This window comes from Zerene cesonia, chromosome 26 (genome assembly GCF_012273895.1).
Source record: "Zerene cesonia ecotype Mississippi chromosome 26, Zerene_cesonia_1.1, whole genome shotgun sequence".
Taxonomy (NCBI): Eukaryota; Metazoa; Arthropoda; class Insecta; order Lepidoptera; family Pieridae; genus Zerene; species Zerene cesonia.
Window position 1 is genome coordinate 6,600,558 of NC_052127.1, and position 20,698 is coordinate 6,621,255.

Genomic DNA, 20,698 nt, shown 5'->3' on the forward strand with positions numbered 1-20,698 from the left:
GCGTTCAAACAAACAAACAAACAATCAAACAATCAAACAAACAAACTCTTCAGCTTTATAATATTAGTATAGATATGTTCCCACTGTTTGGACACATGCCTCTTATGGAGGTTCAGGCCACAATTCACCACGCTGATCAAGTGCGCGTTGGCAAATGTCACATGTCGTCGAATTTTTAATCCTGGGACATGCCGGTTTCCTCACGATGTTTTCTATCACCGTTTTGAGCAGTGGTGATATTATCCACATGTGCAGATAAATTGAAAAATCAATTTATTTCTTGCCCGCTCGCCTGGTCTTGAAACCACGACTTATTGATTTTAATTCCTAGGTCCTCAGCATTGAGCCACCACTGCAAACTTGAACTTGGCTTTTGGAAATCGCCATTTACCATAATTCTATTCAATCTAGTAGCAATACTTTCATTCCGTTCCCGAAGCCAAATGATCACCGGTTACAAGCTTCTGTATTTGTACCAACGTAACCTTGTCCCGAATTTTATACAAGACCTTTATAGAATCTTTTTAGTATCTAAATAGAAGTCGCGTTTAATTAAGATGTCGATGCACGTGTCGCTACATTAATTACGAGTATAATATTCTTATAACAACTCTAAAATAGTAGCAATTTGATTATAAAAGTCATCAATCGAAAGCATTACTAACGTAATTTTTATCAGTTTGTCGTTTGTTTGTTTTTTTTTTTCATAAGTCTATTGGAATCCTTTTGCTGACGTGTAAAATCTTTCATAGGATTGACTGGACACGTTATTGATTCTAAAAATTATCGCATATCATCAACTTCCTTATTAGATACATTAAGTTTGTGATGTGATAATAAATAAAATCGTCACAATTCATTCAATAGCTCCATTTTCAGAGTAGTATCTATCGGGCTCTATCGAGAGGTCGTTGTCCCCGTCTAGCGCTCCTGTAGCGCGCCTAACAAATCCGCGCCTAGACATAATCACTACTTCAGTATGCTGTACGCGGAGCGGTGGAAACTGTATAGCTGACGTCATCAGTACTTTTAATAATACTTCATATCTATGTGGAACCGGAAACCGAAATGAATGTTTATTCATTAGATTTGACTAGTTTAGCTTTCATTATTCTTTATTACTAAAATCATAACAAGAACTTTAAAAACTTCTATTAACATCAGTTTTGCTTTTCGATAGTTTGTAGAAATTTAAGTATTATTCAGTTCGAATTTCTATCCACAGAATGTTTCCTTAGAAATAATACGTAATAAAATATTTCAACTCCTTGCAACTCACCAATAACAACCAGATCGATGTCACTAGTGGGCAGATAGAGGCCGGTGCGGAAAGAGCCGAACACCTCGACGCGCGCCTGCGGCCACAGCGAAAGGATCGCGCTGCGTATGCGCGTCACCACCGTCGAGCGCACCAGGTGCTCCGTCTCCGTCGGCGACATGTACATGTAGAAGTGCTCGATCTCTTCGTGCAGCCTGTGGATGCGAGACAAATGAGTGAACTACTTAAAAATTAAAGTCTACTTTAAGGTGTTTCGCTCTGTAATGCTACGATTTTGGTCCTTCGAATATTCAATAGAGAAATGTTTTCACGGGCAGATTTCAATTAGTTCACCATTTTTATTATTACTATAAGTACAACACACTTAAAGTGTACGATTTAATAAAGTAATATGCAAGTCGCGTTTTGGATTCATTGTAAAATTTCAAGATCTTAATGTATGTAATTACTCCGGGAATAATACCTATTATCATAAAGCTTAGCACAATGTCCTCAAACTGTTACAGTCACAAATGTATCAGAGCCGCGAGCAAGGGTTGTTCTATCACAATAAAAAACTATAGGCTATAGCTCAGATACGGGTTACATTAAAATAAAATAAGTTTAAGTAATATTTCTTCCCTAAGCTGTCTCAACATAAACAGACCAATGGTATATGTTAATACAAAAAGTGGAATCAAACACTAAACTTTAGTAAAACCGCATAGCATCCTAGTCATAATTCGAAATCCCAACAAATCCATGAATAATTGTTGTTTGTTACATTGATGAAATTTCCGTTCTGAAGATTTTTCTTCAGCGATAGATTCATGACCGATGTCCAACTAATAATAATTGTGTGTTCCGGAATATTATTGAAGACTTGACATTCGAACAAACAAAAACAAGAACATCCTATGAGCGAATGAAAAGCTCCCACCTCGATACAAGGAATCATAGGCTGTTCCTTAAATTACGTCTTGGACACGCGGCGTTAATTAAGTGAATCACAGTTATTTTTGCACCAAACAAATCAAAATGTTGTAATGAGAATTGTATGTGTTGTATGATTCATTTAAGTGCTAAATTTAAGTATTTTTGTAAGAATACGAAGAATGTAAAATAGAAAGCAAATCTTAAATACAACTACAAAAGCTCTTAGGTCATCCAAATGATATACAAAATGAGGGTTGTTCATTTACAATTAATTTGTTGCGAACAATTGAAGTGCTCTAGAAATATCGAAATTTCGCATAAAATATAGCTATTTAGTTACTTTGGGACCATATGCTTTTGTTTACATAAACTTGTAAATTCATAAAAGTGGATAGTAAAATTTTACTACGCTCATAAAAGTATAAATAAACCGGCAATACCTTGGGTAGCATTTCGTATTTAGTTAGGTTTAGGGTCCATAGCTGTTCCCTGTTCTAAATTTAATTCAGTTTGGGCACATTTAAAATAAAAATGACAAAACTAAATTGGGAGTATAAGGCAGAAATAAGGCATACAAACGGTTTTTTCATTAATCTGAATATTTTTCCTGTCAATCCAGGAGTAACATGTAACATGTAATAATATTCCATCTATTTGCAATGTTAGCAGCCGTGATATAACAACGGTTACTCCTTTAGGAATACAGATAACCACTGATCAAACAAATTACGTTTGTCATGCGTGACGCGTGCGCATATCTTCGTTGCGTAATAACTAATAATATCTACATGGTCTTCATAATTTTATACACAATAATTTAATAATGCTTTTCTCAGAATATATCACATATTATGGATATATATTCGTCGTGTCGCCAAAACGAGACTGCATGGTAACAATAACAAAAACGTCGAATTCGTTTCTGACGATTTACGTATAAAATTTCCACTCACTTTTTTGCCAGATGAGGTACGAATATTAAATAAAATTATTAATTCATTATTATTTTATTAAATACATTATCCCTTCTTAACATTTAGAAAAGGACATAAATCTGTTTAAATTTCTCTGTTTAATTCTTCATTAGGTCCAGTAACGTGAAGGGAAAGATGTAGATTATAACAGCCTAATAAAAATCGATGGACAATCTACCAACTAACTATGGGAGTGTGGACAGAGAATTAACACCTCCTGAACTCTCAAGCGATACTAAGATCCACATCGAGAACCAGAGATGGATCTCGTTATTCTATCTCGCAAACCACAAAACGAAAGGAGACCTTATCACTCACATCGTCATCTATATCTTAATTAAAATCGATCAATTTCGTATCGACGGCCACAGCCTTGGTTACCGATCTGTTTACGGTATGTGAAGGTTCGCAAGTGAACGACCTTTGTCGCTCCTTTCACCTAATTAAGTCTGGGCCGATTTTAATTATATAACACGTGAGAGATTACGCTCTATAATTACTTTTTACCGAATTTATTGGAAATTAAACATGTTTAAATCAAGATAACATGCGTCTTTCACAAAAATAGGGGTTAGTTTAAATAGTAAGGGGTAGCTTTAAATTAATCTAGTCATTATAATTGTTATTGCTTATAAACAAATTGGTGACTCTTCTATAATTATCTAATTGAAATTATAACGTGCCACAGTTTTGATGTTTTTTTTTCCATGATGGGCATTTTTTATCTTTTCAAGTTTATTAATGAATTTAATATGCTTACTATTAATTACTTCTTAAAACTTGCGCACCCAACCGGTAACGCAAATTTATTCTAAAACAGCTGATCAGCGATGTAAATGAACCGGTGATTATTATGTAAGTTAATGTTAAAAAACTGGCACCCGGATGCGACAATTCGGCCACACGACCTGTCGACTGAACCAGCGATGTCTAGATTCCGACCTCGTTAGGATACCATGCGCGTTGTAGATATTGCTTCAATTATATCGAAGGTATCATATAATATTCCACAATTCCAATGTAGAACGATGTTGGAAATTTTATCTTTTGCCAATAAAACCAAAATGTTCACTTTTCTGGCATGAACGAATTAATCTAATCAATCAAGTCTGTAATAAGCGCATTTTCAACCGACTTCAAAAAAGAGGAGGTACTCATTTATTTTGAACTTACGATTACGAGGTACAACGGATTCTTATTTAAAATCTGATGCCTTTCGTGTGGTCCTATTTGAATTTGGTCTAGTTCTGACACCTTGATGGCGGTTTAGTACCTGGTTAATAAATAAAATAATATTGTACGTCTTATTTACATTCAATTGCCAGAGGAAACAGATTTATATTATTAAACACGCGACGAGACTACTCAAATCTTTTGAAAAAATGACTGTATGATGCCTATTAGCATTAGTAAAGAATTATATTATAAAAAATGCATATAATAGTTTGACTCTTAAGAGCAACGGAGCATCTGATCAATGTTATAGTTTCTTTCACGTAATGAGATATTTTGTTTTTAATACTTGCTGAACAAAAAGGGATTATATTTCTTCAGCAAAAGGACACATTTTTCTCACTTTCACTCGCTTGTCGGAAATGTGAAGTGACAAGGAACATTCGGTTGCGAGCGGGCGATCGCGCGGCAAGGGGCACTGACTCGCAAGGCCGCGAACTGCACTACAGTGCGTATAGTGCTGGATGTACCCACTATATTGCTTCTAAAACATTATTGTAAGACTCGGAAAGATTATATGAAAGAAAATGTTTTAATTTAAAATATTATATGCCTTAAAGGATATATTTCAAATCAAAAACATAATGTAATCTGAAATTAGTGTAGGTGTAAATTGTATTTTTGCACTTTCACTGAAATGCCATTGACAGAATACAAAATGTCTGAAATGTATATTTTGTTAAATTGCAGCATTGTTTAACTTAAAACTTAAAATCCATGTGTGCAATACAAATTAGCTAAAACATAACTGAAGCTATTCTAAAACCTAAATAAAACATTAGTAAAATATTTAGTATCATCCAGTAGCATTAATGCTCTATATTTATATGACCTAGTTATTACTTCGGCGTGACTTTGTGATCACACTGAGGTGAACATGCAATATGTCCATACAGCTATAATCTATTTTCACTATAAAACATGCCCATTGTCCCATAAGACTAGACATACTTTATACCAGACATATCTGACATCTCAACATATGGATTTTATTAAGGTATATCTGATAAAGATAATTTGTTGCAGGTCATCAGCACATATTTGAGACATATGGAGGGCAATTTTTGAGCCTTTATCTAGCCAGTGTGATTTTCCAAATGTAATAAAAATCCTCCTGTTCATAAACTTTATGATGGTATCTTTCTTCAATTTGATAACAAATCAATATAATAATGCAATTATTAAGCTGTATCTTGGATTGGTGTGGGAGTTGAGTTTATAAGTATGGTATCACAGTAGGGATAGAAATTACATGTTTTTATTTACATACATAGATTCTGCGAATTTCTTAATATGGCCGTATATTCACTTAAATGTATGAGCTATGCACACATTACAAAATACAATATTAAGTTAGAACAGGCCAAATAACTTTGAGCATCTCAATAATATGTGGCGTTTAACTTTTAAGATTTTAGAGTAAAAAAGTCACAAATAAATCAAATTTAAGAAATTTTTTGTCACAATACAAAACTTGAAAAATTAACGCATTTTTTGTTTATACAATTTTCTTCAAATTTATGTGAATTAAGAATGGAATTTAAAAACATATTTAAATAAATTGAATCTAATTTAATCTAAATGTCTTATTTATATAAAAATATTAAAATTATTCAGTAGTTTAATTTGTCTTCAGTACTAGAATTTTAATTATGTCCCATAAATTAAAAATATGACCAACTTTTTTATTGAATAAATATATTTCTCTAACAATACAATTTTTATTAAGGTTTCATTAAACTTTGAAAACTCTACAAATGCACCATAAATAAAACCACAGCACAGTTATGAAATCTCAAATTATTATTCATGTCAATTGCATTAATGATTCCAATTGGAATAATGTGTTGATAAAGTGAATGTGGGGGAATTATATTTTATCAGTTTATTTTTCAGTTATATAGGGTATATATAAATGAATAAGAAGTCTAAAAAAATAAGTATTTACACTAAAAACTAAAAACTACTACCTACAAAAATTATTGACTTTAAAACTATTAGGTCACTCGAAGCTTTTATCAACTTAAACACTTCGAAAACTACAATATTAGAATATTTCTATGTGTAATGATTTTTAAGTGCCAAAGACGGTACTCGGGCGCGGGGCGGCTGACAACCGGCCCGCGCTGTCAACACCACGAGACCGCGCTGTCGGGGCAAAAACCCTCACCTCGAAGCGTCAATCACTGACACCTCACTTGCAACCGCTAAATACTACTCACCCGAGTATCCCAGGCTTATAATGGTAGTTGGGTATCCGCCAAGGGCAGCCCCCGTATTCACCTATGAGAGCATCGTGGTTCTGATTCAGGTTAAACGTAGATGCGCGGTTATCGTTTGCTTTCCTCCGTGTAGGATTGAAATAATTATTATTCCTATTTTCACCATTCACATCATTTATTGGTATAAAGTCTTGTGCTTTATTCACATTAGGATTAGCGTTCTCTAAGTTTTTGAGGTTCATTTTGTCTGTTTCACTTTGAGTTTCCCATATACGAAGCCACAATCGCTTCGCGGGTCCTTCCTGCTCGGGCTGATACCACCCGACGTAGGGATCCATTCAGCCGGAGCAAGATTCCACTATATGGGATAACACATGTTGTATCATTTCACATTTGTAATTGTAATTCGAAAAATTAATACAAAACAAAAATAAGTCACACCACATTCGGAACATGGACGACACGCGGATAGTTGACAGTTCATAAACTAGAGGGCGCCATTGTTGCAAAATAAGTTCTAGACGAGGTCAATATAAAAACTTTTAATGAGAAGTATTTAGTTTTCAAAGAAATTGTACACCCGCACAATTAATTAAAAACGTAAAATAAAATTGTCAAATACCAATACTAGTACTATGTAGCTCATAGCAAATATATAACGTTATTAAGAAAAAATACTTAACTGTAATTACTTTTTTTTATTGACAGTTACTTTTTGTGGTGATGATTCTTATTGTTTGGAATTAATTTTATTGACATTTATATTGCATGTAACATTATATATTGTTATATTCAATATTATGGTTTTCTTAAACGTTTGTTAGTTAGATCACTCAAAGAAATGTATTCAGGAATAATGTGCTGAAAACAAACATGCAGAATTATTGTTTATACTCTGTATAGCTTTTACGATGAAAATCGACTGTCATTTTTGGCGCCCAATTTAGAAAATACTTTGTCAAACTTCAAAGCGATGACATGTTGATCGACCTGTATCAAATAAGTTTAATTATTTTTATTGGAAGTATTTATCAATATCAAACGGTTTAACAGAATTTGTTTAAATTATCATCTAGTAATGCTCTGATGCAATTGATTTATGAACTCCTTAAAGTTTGTTGCTGTAACTAGATTAGTATCGGGATTCCGTTCTGTGCCTGTTTGTGTAGTAAACGTAAACAACAGTCGATTTATTAATGCTCCTAATAAATTAGGGTATTTAAGAATTGAAAACATGTCGCAGACAAGTATTAGATCGTTTTTTTCAGCAACCCCCAAAAAACCTACTAAAACGAAAAAGGAGACGGAGTCGAACGTGAGTACAAACCATTCTATTTAGTTCTATTTCAATATGATATTTGAACATGTTACCGAAAAAAGACGTAATGAATATATGAAAACAATTAAATTTTTATATTTTTACTATACACAGCCATTTAATTTTAAACAGGATAATTCAATAATTGATGAAAATGATTCTCTGGTGACAAATGGAACTGAAAAGGTTAGCCTCATTTTCATAATTGTTGGTATTTTTATACCCATTTTTCAAACTCCTGTGTAACAAATATTTTTTGTAACAGAAAGCAAAGAGAATTCGATCAGACAGCAGCGGCAGTGATTCTGTTGATGATATAAATGCTTACAAAGTAAACAGTGCTGAAAAGGTATTTTTAAAGCTTAGTCCTTTAGTTAACATTGTAGTTGCTAAGAAAAATAAAAATTTTACAGCACTTCTTCATGTGCATTCATAATAGTATGTGTTTTCTATTGTCTAATGATCTTATGTTGTTGTTTTTTATTTAAAGAAAAATCCAAAGCGCAGGCGCATTGTTAGTTCAGGAAGTGAATCAGAGTCAAAGTCAGAGTCAGAAGAAATTAAATTGGAAAAAAGTGGCAAACCTGTAAAAACTTATGATTCACCAAAAAACAAAAAATCTAAAGCAAAAGTTGTTAAAACAGAATCACCAGTCAAAGTAAGCCCTAAAAAGGAAACAATTTTATCAACACTTAAAAGTCCGAAAGTCAAACAAGAGAAAGCAAGTCCAAAAGCAAAGAAAGAAGCCCTTAAATCTCCTCCTTCAAGTCAAAAGAAAATAAATGTAAGCCCATCCAGTAAAAAGTCAGAAACTTCTGAAGACAAAGAGAATGGTATTAAAGAGGAAAAACAAGATGCTACAACTACAATAACTGCAGGTTTGTTGTCCTACTACATTGAGTCTATATAAAATTGACTTTCACATATTTATTTACATTTTGAATGCATTTTGAAAAAACACACTTTATCTTAAGAATAATGCTTATGTGACCAAACAACTTTTTTAATGCCACAACTAAGCGAGCGGTAAACAATCACCACCACCCATGAACATTCACATAGGTAGCCTTGCCTCTGCTAATGGGTTGCTTGCTTTTAAGGCCTAAGAGATGGGATAGGGATAAAATTTACAACTGAATGGAAAGAAGGCATGTACTGGGAAGGGCGAAGATAAGGAAATGGGTCTCTGGCTCCCCTACTTACTGTACATAACACAGTAGTATGTTACTATTTCACGCTGGTATCTACTGAGCAAGCTACAGCTGGCCCAATTTATGTTGAAGCATATGAATTCAATTGAATCTTATTTTCCAGAGGTTGATTACAATCCAGCCAAAGCAAAATATCACCCAATAAATGATGCTTGCTGGTCAAAAGGAAAAGAGGTCCCATACCTCGCTCTGGCGAAAACTCTTGAAGCTATTGAAGCTACGTCAGCCAGGTTGAAGATGATTGAGATTCTAAGCAACTACTTCAGATCTGTAATATTGCTGACTCCAGAAGATCTGTTGCCGAGTATATACATGTGTTTGAATCGGCTTGCACCAGCTTATCATAGTCTCGAGTTGGGTAAGAATTTAAATGTGTTTTGGTCTTTATTAGGGGTGTTCCATTTTATTGGTTTTCTAGATTGTCATAGATAATTTTACAATTTTCTCTTTATTAATCAAATTTCTATTTTAATTGCATATTACAAATATCCTCTATCTTCTTTTCTTTCTCATTTACTGTATAGTCTATAATTACTCTATCTATTTTACCATATAATCCTTTTTTATTTTTATTTATTTTTTACTAGCTGCACGCCCCGCAATCGCGCGTTCAGTCATCTATCTTAATTGAAATAATATAAACTGTCCTATCTTTTAAGTTGGATCAATCTGCACGTGATGTGGAAATTTGATTAAAATCCGTTTAGTACTTTAGAACTCCATTGCAGACACAATGTGACTCATAATTTGTATATATTAAGATACATATGGAGTGTAGTATTGCACAGTACAAAGGACCACATATAAGTTGAAGAGATGCATTGGCAGGCATGGCGGAAACGTACATAATGAAAGCGGTGGGGCAGTGCACGGGGCGGTCGCTGGCGCAGATGCGCAGCGCGGCGCGCGCGGCCGGCGACCTGGGGCTGGTGGCGGAGCAGGCGCGCGCCACGCAGCGCACCATGTTCGCGCCCGCGCCGCTCACGCTGCGCCGGGTGTTCGCCGCGCTGCGCGAAGTCGCCTCCGAGACCGGTGAGTCGCGCCCGACTCTACCACGTCTCTACCCCGTCTCTACCCCGTCTCTACCCCGACTCTACCCCACCTCTCCCCGTCTCTACCCCGTCTTTCCTCGGCTCTACCACGTCTCTCCCCGGCTCTACCACGTCTCTATCACGTCTCTCCCCGGCTCTACCACGTCTCTACCACGTCTTTACTCCGTGCGGACCGGCTGACTCTACATTGAAAAGCGATTAGGGAAGGATTGACGAGAGAATAAATGAAGGTACTGGTAAAGGCTTTGGGGCTCTAGATCTCCCAACTCGCCGATCGAAACACGGTATAGTACTATTTCACGCTGGTCTTCTGTGGGGGGTGTGGTACTTCCCCGGCGCGAACTGGCCCAATACGTAGCGAAGGGTGCTCAACTCTCACAAGTTATATTAAAACATGCCAGTTTTATCACAAAAAGATCTTTTCTTCATCCACTGGAATATGTGCATACAATTGAAAAGTTATTTTTATTTTTATGTCGAATAATAGTTTTATTTACGTAAGTATTCTTACATTTTATTCTATAATAATGTTTACAGGTCAAGCCTCAGTTAATAAGAAAATAGGCAAGATACAGTCTCTTTATGTCGCGTGTCGATATTCCGAAGCGAGATACCTTATAAGGTTGGTGAACATAAACGATTATAATTAATCAACTTTTATCAATAGTCTCCAATGAATTGATGAAGAAATATTTACTTGTTAAATTAATTTTCTGTAAAAAAAACAAACAAATTTGTGGCTGAATTGAAATTGTTACATAAATGTCGTATCTGAATACTTAAAGCATGAATAGTAATAACCTCCCCGGGCCGCAGGTCGCTGGAGGGCAAGCTGCGTATAGGTCTGGCGGAGCAGTCCGTGCTGCAGGCGCTGGCCGCCGCGTGCGCCGCCTCGCCGCCCGCCGGCGCCAGCGCGCAGCTCGACGTGGCCGCCACTATGAGCGCTGAACAGTTTAAGGTATCACGAAGCGAAGGGAACTCGGCTCTTGTAATGTTTTTGTGTTACATTTATAATAATTTTTAAACGATTATGTAAGTGTTTTGAACTGTTCAGAAAATGAATGTTAAACTTATGTGAGTAAAGAATTATAGTGATTCAGGTACCTATGTAAAACACAATTATTTTACGAGATAGTAAACTGAAAACTCGCGACATGTTCCACACGCCACAGTACACATGAAACGTCACGTGTAACACATCAGCTGCATTTCACGTGAAGTGTTGGTACAGCACATATTGCACATCACACATCTTACGTGACACGTATTTTCTCAAGAAAGCAATAATAATAATAGAATTTGATTTATTAATTTATATTTAGAATTATTTTTATATATTTTATTGTTAACAATAGAAGCAAATTAATATCCACTTCCAAATTCTCATAAATGATACGTTACGAACGTCCTTATCTGTTCTCACGAACAACGAACAGGCGCGCGTGGACGAGTTCGCGCTGACGATAAAGACGACGTACTGCGAGTGCCCCAACTACGAGACGCTGGTGGCGGCGCTGCTGCAGCACGGCGTGCAGGCGCTGCCGCAGCACTGCCGCCTCACCCCCGGGGTGCCTCTCAAGCCCATGCTGGCGCACCCCACCAGGACGGTGGCCGACCTGTTCACCAGGTGAGCGCCACCTTGCTCCTAACGCGTGATCATAGAACCGTGGTCCTGGGTTCGATGTTCGGTGAAGATTGAAGTCTCCGTCTGGCTGTCCACCTATTTGACAGATGCTCAATTTATATGCCCCATACCTCAAGTGGAATTATAAAATAAAATTGTCCCATACTAAAAATTCTTTCCACCTAAATATAAAAAAATGCTTCTTATGAAACAAGACATTTTTGATTTTTATTGTTAATTTTTTTTTATTCCCACGCCTTTCGTAAACTCATCCCACACAATTTCAAACTTCATATAATCTATATTCAGAGTGTTCACACATTATTTACATTTACGAGAACTAAAAATCACCAAAGCTTAGGAAATAAATCCTTTAATAGAATGTCCGATGTCAGATTCGAGAACGAGCTATTCACGTGCGAGTGGAAGTACGACGGCGAGCGCGCCCAGATCCACGTGCCGGGAGACGACGCGCCCCGCCTCGACCAGGCGGCCATCTTCAGCAGGAACCAGGAAAATAATACTTCGTAAGGATTTTTTTTTTTTTGTAAAGGCTCAGGAAGTAAGGAAACAGCTGGGCTATCTGATGTCTAATGGACAGCTCCGTCAATTTCAAGTTGCACATAATAAACCATGAGTGTTTAGTAAATCTACTATATATCAAATACTAGTTAAGATTCACTAAGAGCATGGTAAGAGTCCTTCGAGCCGGGTGAAACCGCCAATGGTTTTAAATAATGCCCAATTGGTATTTAATACACTGTTTTGTATTTATATAATTATTTTAAATTCGTACGAAACTGTTCACTTTTGATGTTCTAATTTCAGTAAATACCCGGACGTGATCGGCCGCTTACCCTCTCTACTGAAAGACACAGTGAAGAGCTGCGTGCTGGACTGCGAGGCGGTCGCCTATGATCTTGAGAAAAAACAAATTTTACCCTTCCAGGTAAAAAGTCAATTCCATCACCAAAGAGCTTCTAATTGATAATGTCGTTTTTTAAATTGTAATAATGAAATCGTAATTGGTACACCAAACACAATAAAGTGAAAGACAATTCTACATGTGTTTTTAAAGCTAACATTTCCTATTCCAGGTGCTATCAACCCGCAAACGCAAAGATGCGCAAGAGTCGGAGATCAAAGTGCAAGTGTGTATATTCGTATTCGACCTGTTGTACTTCAACGGGCAGCCGCTCGTGAGGCTGCCCTTGCAAGAGCGGAGGCAGCTATTGAGAGATAATTTTAACGAAGTTGAGGGTATGTATATACTTTTTATTAAAACTGAATATTTATTATTATCAATATATATTGTTATCACGTGTGGGAGTGAGCACGCTTCAGCACGAATTGGACCAGCTTGGTACTTATCAATAGGGAAGTACCACACCTCACGTGAAATATTAGCATGCTACTATTTTTCGTATGAGTCGATGGTCATATAAGGTAGGGATAAGGCATATTCTTATCTCTATCCTTCCCTTTCTTTTTTTTAATTCGCCTCATTCAATGCTTCCCACACCTTGCAAAGTCGATTAGTCTCTCCAAATGTTCAGGAGACCCACTGGCTTCTTTGCCGATTATGACATAAAAAGAAAATACGAAATTTACGTTTTATTTTGTTTTTAAATTCTATAGTATTTAGTTTTTTTATGATTTACAATTTATGGTATGGTTTTTAGTTTTTATTGAAAGTAGTAAGTCGTAAAAGACAGATAGATGTCAAGATGAGTGAGCTAAGTGTGGGGTGCGGCAGGCGCGTGGCAGCTGGCGCGCGGGCGCGACTGCAGCAGCGCGGAGGAGGTGCAGCTGGAGCTGGGCGAGGCGCTGCGCGGCGCCTGCGAGGGGCTCATGGTCAAGGCGCTGCGCGGCGACCGCGCGCGCTACGACATCGCGCGCCGCTCGCACAACTGGCTCAAGGTGCGCCCCCACACCCCCACACACTCGCTGCTCGTGCGAGGTCAGACAGCTGAACGCCTGCTACACGCGCGTGCCTGCGTCCCCAGCTCAAGAAGGACTACCTGGAGGGGTGCGGCGACAGCATCGACGCGGTGGTGATCGGCGCGTACCTGGGCCGCGGGCGGCGCGCCGGCCTGTTCGGCGGGTTCCTGCTGGGCGCGCGCGACGCCGCCGCCGACGGCTACCAGACGCTGTGCAAGCTCGGCACCGGCTTCAGCGACGACCAGCTGCGCCGCTTCACCGCCGCGCTGCGCCCGCTCGCGCTGCCCGCCGCGCCCGCCTACTACAGGTGCGGCCCCTCAGATCCACGATTTTGATCTTATTAATAAATGTCCATGGTGCCATGATAATGAGCTTGTTCTCAATGCAGACAAAGCTAAATTAGTACACATTCGGTCGCCGTACAATAAAACTTTCCATGAAACAAATAATATAATAGTAGCTCATGATCATTCATATATGCATCAATACTTGCGCAACTGTAGCTGTCCCAAAATCGAATCTGTCAATACTCATACTTACTTGGGCCTCGTAATTGACAGTAAATTCAACTGGCAGCCACATATAAACGTTGTGTGTAATAGATTCCGAGCTATTCTTGATGATATAAAAATTATAAAAAACAAAATGCCCTTCAAAATTTTACTTATGCTGTATAATGCATTAGCTTCTAATATCATAAGCTACGGTATAAGTAGTTACGCAAGAACTTTCAAAACATATTTGAACTCTATTCAAACACAATAAATAAGAATTTTAAAACACATAGTATCTCCTAAAATAAAACATTTTTTTAAAACGAAAGTCTCTTTGAGCATTGTAAAGTTTTGCCGATTCAATCTTTATTTAATTATACTATATTAAAAGAATAATTTTTTAACTATGACTTGCAAAAAAAAAATTAATAAAAAGTTACTCCGAGCCGCAACCTAATTTAAGACGTTGTCACGTCAAAAAGCTTAAATATTAATAGTATCAAAGCAGTATAAATTACATTATCTAAACAACCTGTATGTGTATTCGATTTAGTCATGTCAACGCGATGCGGGTATTTAAAAATAATTTCACCATTCTTCTCTCTTTCACTCGCAGCTCGGAAATATAATTTTTTAATGTCGTGGTAAACTTGTTTGCATGCCGGACAAATCTTTGTATTTTTTGTATGCGTTATTTAATGTATATTATGTTTTTGCTAAAATAAATAAATAAAAAAGTATGTGTGTGTGCGCGCAGCTACTCGAGCGGCGTGGAGCCGGACGTGTGGCTGTCGGCGGCGGCGGTGTGGGAGGTGCGCTGCGCCGACCTGTCGCTGTCGCCCGCGCACCGCGCCGCGCTCGGCCTGCTCGAGCGGGACCGCGGCGTGTCGCTGCGCTTCCCCAGGTGCCTCCTGCCTCCTGCCCCCTGCCCCCTGCCTCCTGCCTCCTGCGGCTATCTGTCCGTCTGTTCCGCCTTCCGCCATTCCGTCACCAAGCTCATGCACAATAAACGATAGTTGCACTTAAATCTTTCTGGAATTACTTATTTCTGTTGTTTGCAAGAATCGAGGGTTAGCTACGGTACTAATTTTACTGCATTTACTTTTGAGCTTATTCGTGACCATAAATTTCGCGAGTCCGACTCGCACTTAACTATTATAAATATTCTTTAATATATTTAAATGGTAAATCTTTCAATTAAAAAACAAACACTTCCAATACTCCAGATTTATCCGCGAACGAGAAGACAAGACTCCCGAGCAAGCAACAACAGCGGAACAGATCGCCGAGATGTATCTCGCACAGGACCAAGTGAAGAACACCACACGCGCCGCGCCCTGCGAAGACGATTTCTATTAGATCATGCAGCGTGTTCCGCCGATAGTGCACTGTGCTAACAGTTTTGCAATCGCCGATGATAGAAAACTTAAACAACAAAACTACGTACAAAATCCCTTTACTGTTTTCTTCTTAAAACTTTGTTTACATCGCTCTTGGACATTCTGCCTATGAAGATATGTGTGCGTTAAACGTAAGTGTGAGTGTGCGTTAAGCGTGTGGGTAGCAACAGTGGACGGGTAGCTAGTTAGGGGTGTACACAGAGTTTTTAGAATTGATCATAATGGGAAAAATTTATCTGGGATTTTATTATATATTAAAAACTATAAGTTCTGTTATGCATAGTACACCATCGGCAAGACGATTAACGACTTATTGTAAATGATCGTAGGGTTCTTTTTAGTGACTGAAAAAAATACTAAATTGAATCCTTTCCCAATTTCCAGCAATAATGTATATGCATACATTTAAAAAATTTAGGGTTCTAAGATTTATCGAGATACAGACTGTTTTTGCAGACCGTGCCTTATTTACTTATCTATCACAATAATTAAGATAAAAATGAAATATTAATTTTTGAATGCCTACCATAAAATCCTCTCAGCAATCTTCTATTAAATCGAGATAAATAAATAATCTGCAATTTAGGAACCAAATATATTTGGCCATGTAAAAATATTACATAGAATCAGAACAATGCTGTAAAAAACCTAATGAATATTATATTAAAAATGATATATTAATAAATAAGATTATATTTAAGAATTGTGATTAAATTTCATCCAAAAGGTATTCTCCAGCTAAGCTTTAAATTGTTAGCATATAAGATATCATACATAAAATGAGGTTTCTATTGTCTTCATCCCTCCCCGTCCATTCCTTCTTCCCAATCGATCCTTTCCTTATCCGTTTCCCGATTAATCGTGGTATAAAACTATAATATAGGGTTAAAAATTCAATTTTCATTAAAAACTTATTTATTCCAAGAAACTTATTAAATAAATTCAAATGTATGTAGCTATCTAAATATGAATTTGGTCAGGGAGCTCTTAAGCAAATAAGAAAACGTTAAGAAGAGGACCCAGCTGGAAGTAGAAGAAACGAGCGCGGCGGAGTCAGAATTAATAATACTAAGGAACTATATCATGTTATGGTATATGTATGACCCCAATACGAAAGGAAGAATATTATTTGAGACCTTGTAAACTACCCAATACATTTGGTTTGTAATCTGTTCAAATTTGACATCGGCAGAATTCGTCCTCAGTAGGATTGGGAGGTGTCACTAAAGATAAAGGAGAAACTGAATGGAACTGGAATAGGTTTTAAAATAAAATTCAAATGTCACATGTAATTCATTTATTTCACTAGATCTATTTGTTTATCATTAATCCATTAGCTGTCGTTTGCAGTCACATTGGGGCATCACCGTCACTTACAACTATATATTTTATCTATAGCTCTACTGTATTGTGTTAGACAAGCTCCAATTTACAGTAAAATCTTCACAAAATTTGAGCTCGATTGAATTTGTGCATATTCACAACAAAGTAAACGCTTTTATTTTTTTTCTTTTCACAAATGAAAATGGAGACATCACGAATTATTTTTTTATCCTAACCTAGTCCTAAAAATTTGTAAATAAAGAGCATTTCATTATATTCTCTTGTACAAGCAATTAAAATTTTTATTTATGAAATTATAGCAAACAAAAATAGCTGCCAAGACAAAGGCCCTGCGACTCTTTAAACTTTTTTCATTGTTTGAATTTCCAGATCCGAGTAAGAATGTATGCTTTAGTTTGAGTTGAAGCTAAAACAATGTAACAGAGCCAATACCTTACATAGTCAAGAACAACCGATAAACGAAATATATAGTTACTCTATGGCACACACTAAAAGTACACAGCTTTGTTCGTGAGACTAATTCTAAGATAACTAAAAATCGGTCCAGGGTCCTGAGATCGATTTAATAATCACGAGATTCTAATCACTTGATAAATGACACGTTTATGAAAAATATACACCTAACACTAATTGTACTGTTTTCGTCTACAAACAAATTTGAGTTGTGTATAGGCCTGGGAAACATCCCTTTTTGTACTTACCAAATGGATAGAAACTTAAATCTAGTGGCGATTGACTACATGAAAATATTTCAATCGTAAACATTAAGCAGCTAACACTATTACACCGGACAAAAAATAAGTGTAGCTTATTAGATATCGCAATATTCTGAAAACAGAATACACACAAGAATTTGGCCAAAAATGAGCTTGTATGTTAAAATCTAGTGCACGTTGATGGGTATCTTGATATTAACATCTTTGTACTATTAGATAAGCTCCTAAGCTTACGATAGTTATCGAGGAAATTAATCGGATTGTGTTTTTATTTTTGAACATAAAACCATAAATTTTAGTGAACTACTATTGTGCCATGTACTAAATATAACTTAATATCTATACTATGAGCTGCCAAAAGGGTTATTTAAGAACTACAATTCTAAAATATATAATGGTCGATTCAGATATGTATAAGGAATATAAAATTTTATTAAATTCATTAAAATATGGTACACGGCGATAAAATGGTATTAATATTATGATTCATTTTAATTTACATTCACACTTACATTTGATATCATAAAATTTATAATGTAGATTTATAATGAGTACATTGTTAACGTTCACAATAATTATTATAGTTAATCCGTTTATTTACGATTTATAGAGGAACTTGTCCCTAGCGTATTTTAATTGTACACTCAAGAGAGCTCATAAATATTATTGATTCTTAAATAACATCGCCAATCGACGATTTTACATAGAAGAATTTTAAAGCGAAACGTGAAGTTATTACAGGTCAGTCATTCAAAAATGTTATAGTTATCACCATAACCATAACCAGTCAAGGAGATTCATAAAGTAGTGATATAGGGGGATATGTAATATAATACATAGATGTATTTATACTAAGTCCACGTAGCGTTTACACGTGCGCGTGCGCGTGCGCGTGCGCGTGCGCGTGCGCGTGTGTGCGCGCTAGTGCCCGTCCGCGTGTCAGAGCAGCGCGGCGCCCTCCGCGGGCGGCGGGGAGCCCTCGCCGCGCTCCAGCAGCGTCACATCCTCCTGAAACGGTACCAAACGGTTGAATATCGTCAAATCGACAAAATTTATGAATAAATTAATGGTAGATAATTTCTTTGTCCGTACAGATTCGACGGACTTTTGTGTGAAGGATATTTTTTTATTATCTTATATATTACATATATACAGGCTTATTTTGGTTCCTATACTTATTTGCCAGGGCTTAAACTATAACTCTAACTCATCAAACTTTATATTACCTCAACTGGGTTCTGGTGGGGTTCATACATGCTCTCATATACAGGGTTCGCGAAGTGGTTTCTTCCGTTCTGTAAAGTTTCAAACATTTCTTAGCACTTAGGTATATACCTTACATAGGAATAGGTACAGAGTCTAAAGCCAGATTTTATAAACTAAAATAAACGAAAAATAAAACGGTATTCTCACGTTGTGCGTATGTCTGTCGTTGTGTCTCGCCTCGTCTTCCCCGGCGAGGTACATGGGGTTGTTGATCTCCACGTTGTCCGCCAGGCGGGCGTGCACGAACGCACCACTGAAAAATAAATAATATGAGTACTAATCATTTTAATTATATTTTAAGAGAATGTTAAGAGTCAGACATGGGGAATAACCTCTTTGTTCTGGCTATTTTCGATTAGCCAGAAGGTGCATTGTACACGTTGGTGCGTGGTGCAACCTATTGCTATTTGTTTCTTTTTCATTGATTCACAAAGCCATTCTTATAACGCTATAATATTTGTATAATGGTACTGTTTACTATCTGTGTTAACAAGCTTTTAAACTAGCAACGTCAATAAAAAAAATATAGTTTTGTTTATAGTCTTCAGTTATCTTACATAGCAGGACTAACATGCGCGCCACAACAAAGATTTGTAGACCGGTTTTATCACATTCAGATCTGTTATGTCTATTTCGTCGCCTTCCCTAAGATGGTAACATATTACATTTCAACAACCAATTTTATGTTTATCGTGTCAAATATTTTACATTACAATTTCGTCACTTTTGCAAGAACGTTTTGCCTCAAGGACGCATTCATTAACTCAAGGCGGGAATTAAGATAATCGATATGGGCACGTATCGGTCGGCCCAGCACCACACCCGACACCGTCCACTCACTGTCTCCGGCGGTGCAGCAGGTACAGCACGCCCAGCAGCGCCGCCACGAGCCCGAGCAGCGCGAGCAGGCCGGCCGCCCACGCGCCCCCCTCCGCCGCCCCCGCGCCCTGCCCCGCGCCCTGCCCAGCGCCCTGCCCCTCGCCGGGCGCCGTGCAGCTCGCGCCCGCTAGGCACGCGCAGTACGCGGTGCCGTGCACGGATGCCTCATCTGGAATAATACAGCAAATTATTTGCATTTAGGTACAACAGAATGTACCGATTCATTGCAATGACAATCTCTCCACACATAGTTAAACTGTATTACATTTACGACAATACGTCCTATTAAAAAGCTGCAAACTATGTATTCATATTTGATAATCTGTTTACCTGATTCTACATAACTGTAGAAACAGTTAAAAATGTCGAATCAATAAAGAATAAGGAGAACACGTTTTACCAAGAAATTTACGATGAATTTGGCTACACAACAAGGAACTAACTTGCAACGCGATAATTATTTTTGTGTTCCTTTGTATTTTATTTTATTAAATTTTATAAGATTTGAAGTAGTCAGACCTTGACATTAGCCCAACAGTGACCTCTCACTTTTTATGACGCTTATTTTAACAATACTTTATGTAATCACTCGAGCTGCATCGCGCTATTATCCTAATTGCACGTACACATTGGCGCGTCGTGTTTCACCATCAACATCACTTTTTTGGAGTCGGTGATATTTGAACAGTTAAATTGCTTCCTACTTCGCAAAGCAGATTTTTTAAATTAAAATTATGCATGTACTGAGATGGAGTTTCCGAAACTCAAGAGATTGTACGTATAATACGTAATGATATTTTTAATAAAACATGAAAGATAAATAAATATTA

At 37.1% G+C, this 20,698-nt stretch overlaps 3 protein-coding genes across 3 annotated transcripts in view; 1 reads left to right on the forward strand and 2 right to left on the reverse strand.

Annotated features, from left to right (window-relative positions):
• Positions 1-7,101, reverse strand: part of LOC119837219 (non-canonical poly(A) RNA polymerase protein Trf4-1-like) — a 21,957-nt gene extending 14,856 nt beyond the window's left edge. The window contains exons 1-2 of the mRNA XM_038362746.1: positions 6,624-7,101; positions 1,280-1,473 (exon numbers count right to left, since the gene is read on the reverse strand). Coding sequence (XP_038218674.1) covers positions 1,280-1,473; positions 6,624-6,961 — 532 coding nt within the window. The 5' untranslated portion in view covers positions 6,962-7,101. The remainder of the gene's footprint in view (positions 1-1,279; positions 1,474-6,623) is intronic.
• Positions 7,102-7,588: 487 nt separating this feature from the next.
• Positions 7,589-16,436, forward strand: LOC119837041 (DNA ligase 1-like). The gene is made up of 16 exons (XM_038362526.1): positions 7,589-7,938; positions 8,074-8,127; positions 8,207-8,290; positions 8,432-8,819; positions 9,256-9,510; positions 9,981-10,184; positions 10,742-10,826; positions 11,021-11,162; positions 11,641-11,831; positions 12,224-12,355; positions 12,657-12,777; positions 12,926-13,088; positions 13,585-13,748; positions 13,835-14,076; positions 15,021-15,167; positions 15,490-16,436. The coding sequence occupies exons 1-16, from the start codon at positions 7,723-7,725 to the stop codon at positions 15,620-15,622; spliced, it is 2,721 nt and encodes a 906-aa protein (XP_038218454.1). The 5' UTR covers positions 7,589-7,722; the 3' UTR covers positions 15,623-16,436.
• Positions 16,437-16,945: 509 nt separating this feature from the next.
• Positions 16,946-20,698, reverse strand: part of LOC119837220 (prolow-density lipoprotein receptor-related protein 1-like) — a 38,839-nt gene continuing 35,086 nt past the window's right edge. The window contains exons 54-57 of the mRNA XM_038362747.1: positions 19,830-20,037; positions 19,137-19,242; positions 18,950-19,018; positions 16,946-18,731 (exon numbers count right to left, since the gene is read on the reverse strand). Coding sequence (XP_038218675.1) covers positions 18,663-18,731; positions 18,950-19,018; positions 19,137-19,242; positions 19,830-20,037 — 452 coding nt within the window. The 3' untranslated portion in view covers positions 16,946-18,662. The remainder of the gene's footprint in view (positions 18,732-18,949; positions 19,019-19,136; positions 19,243-19,829; positions 20,038-20,698) is intronic.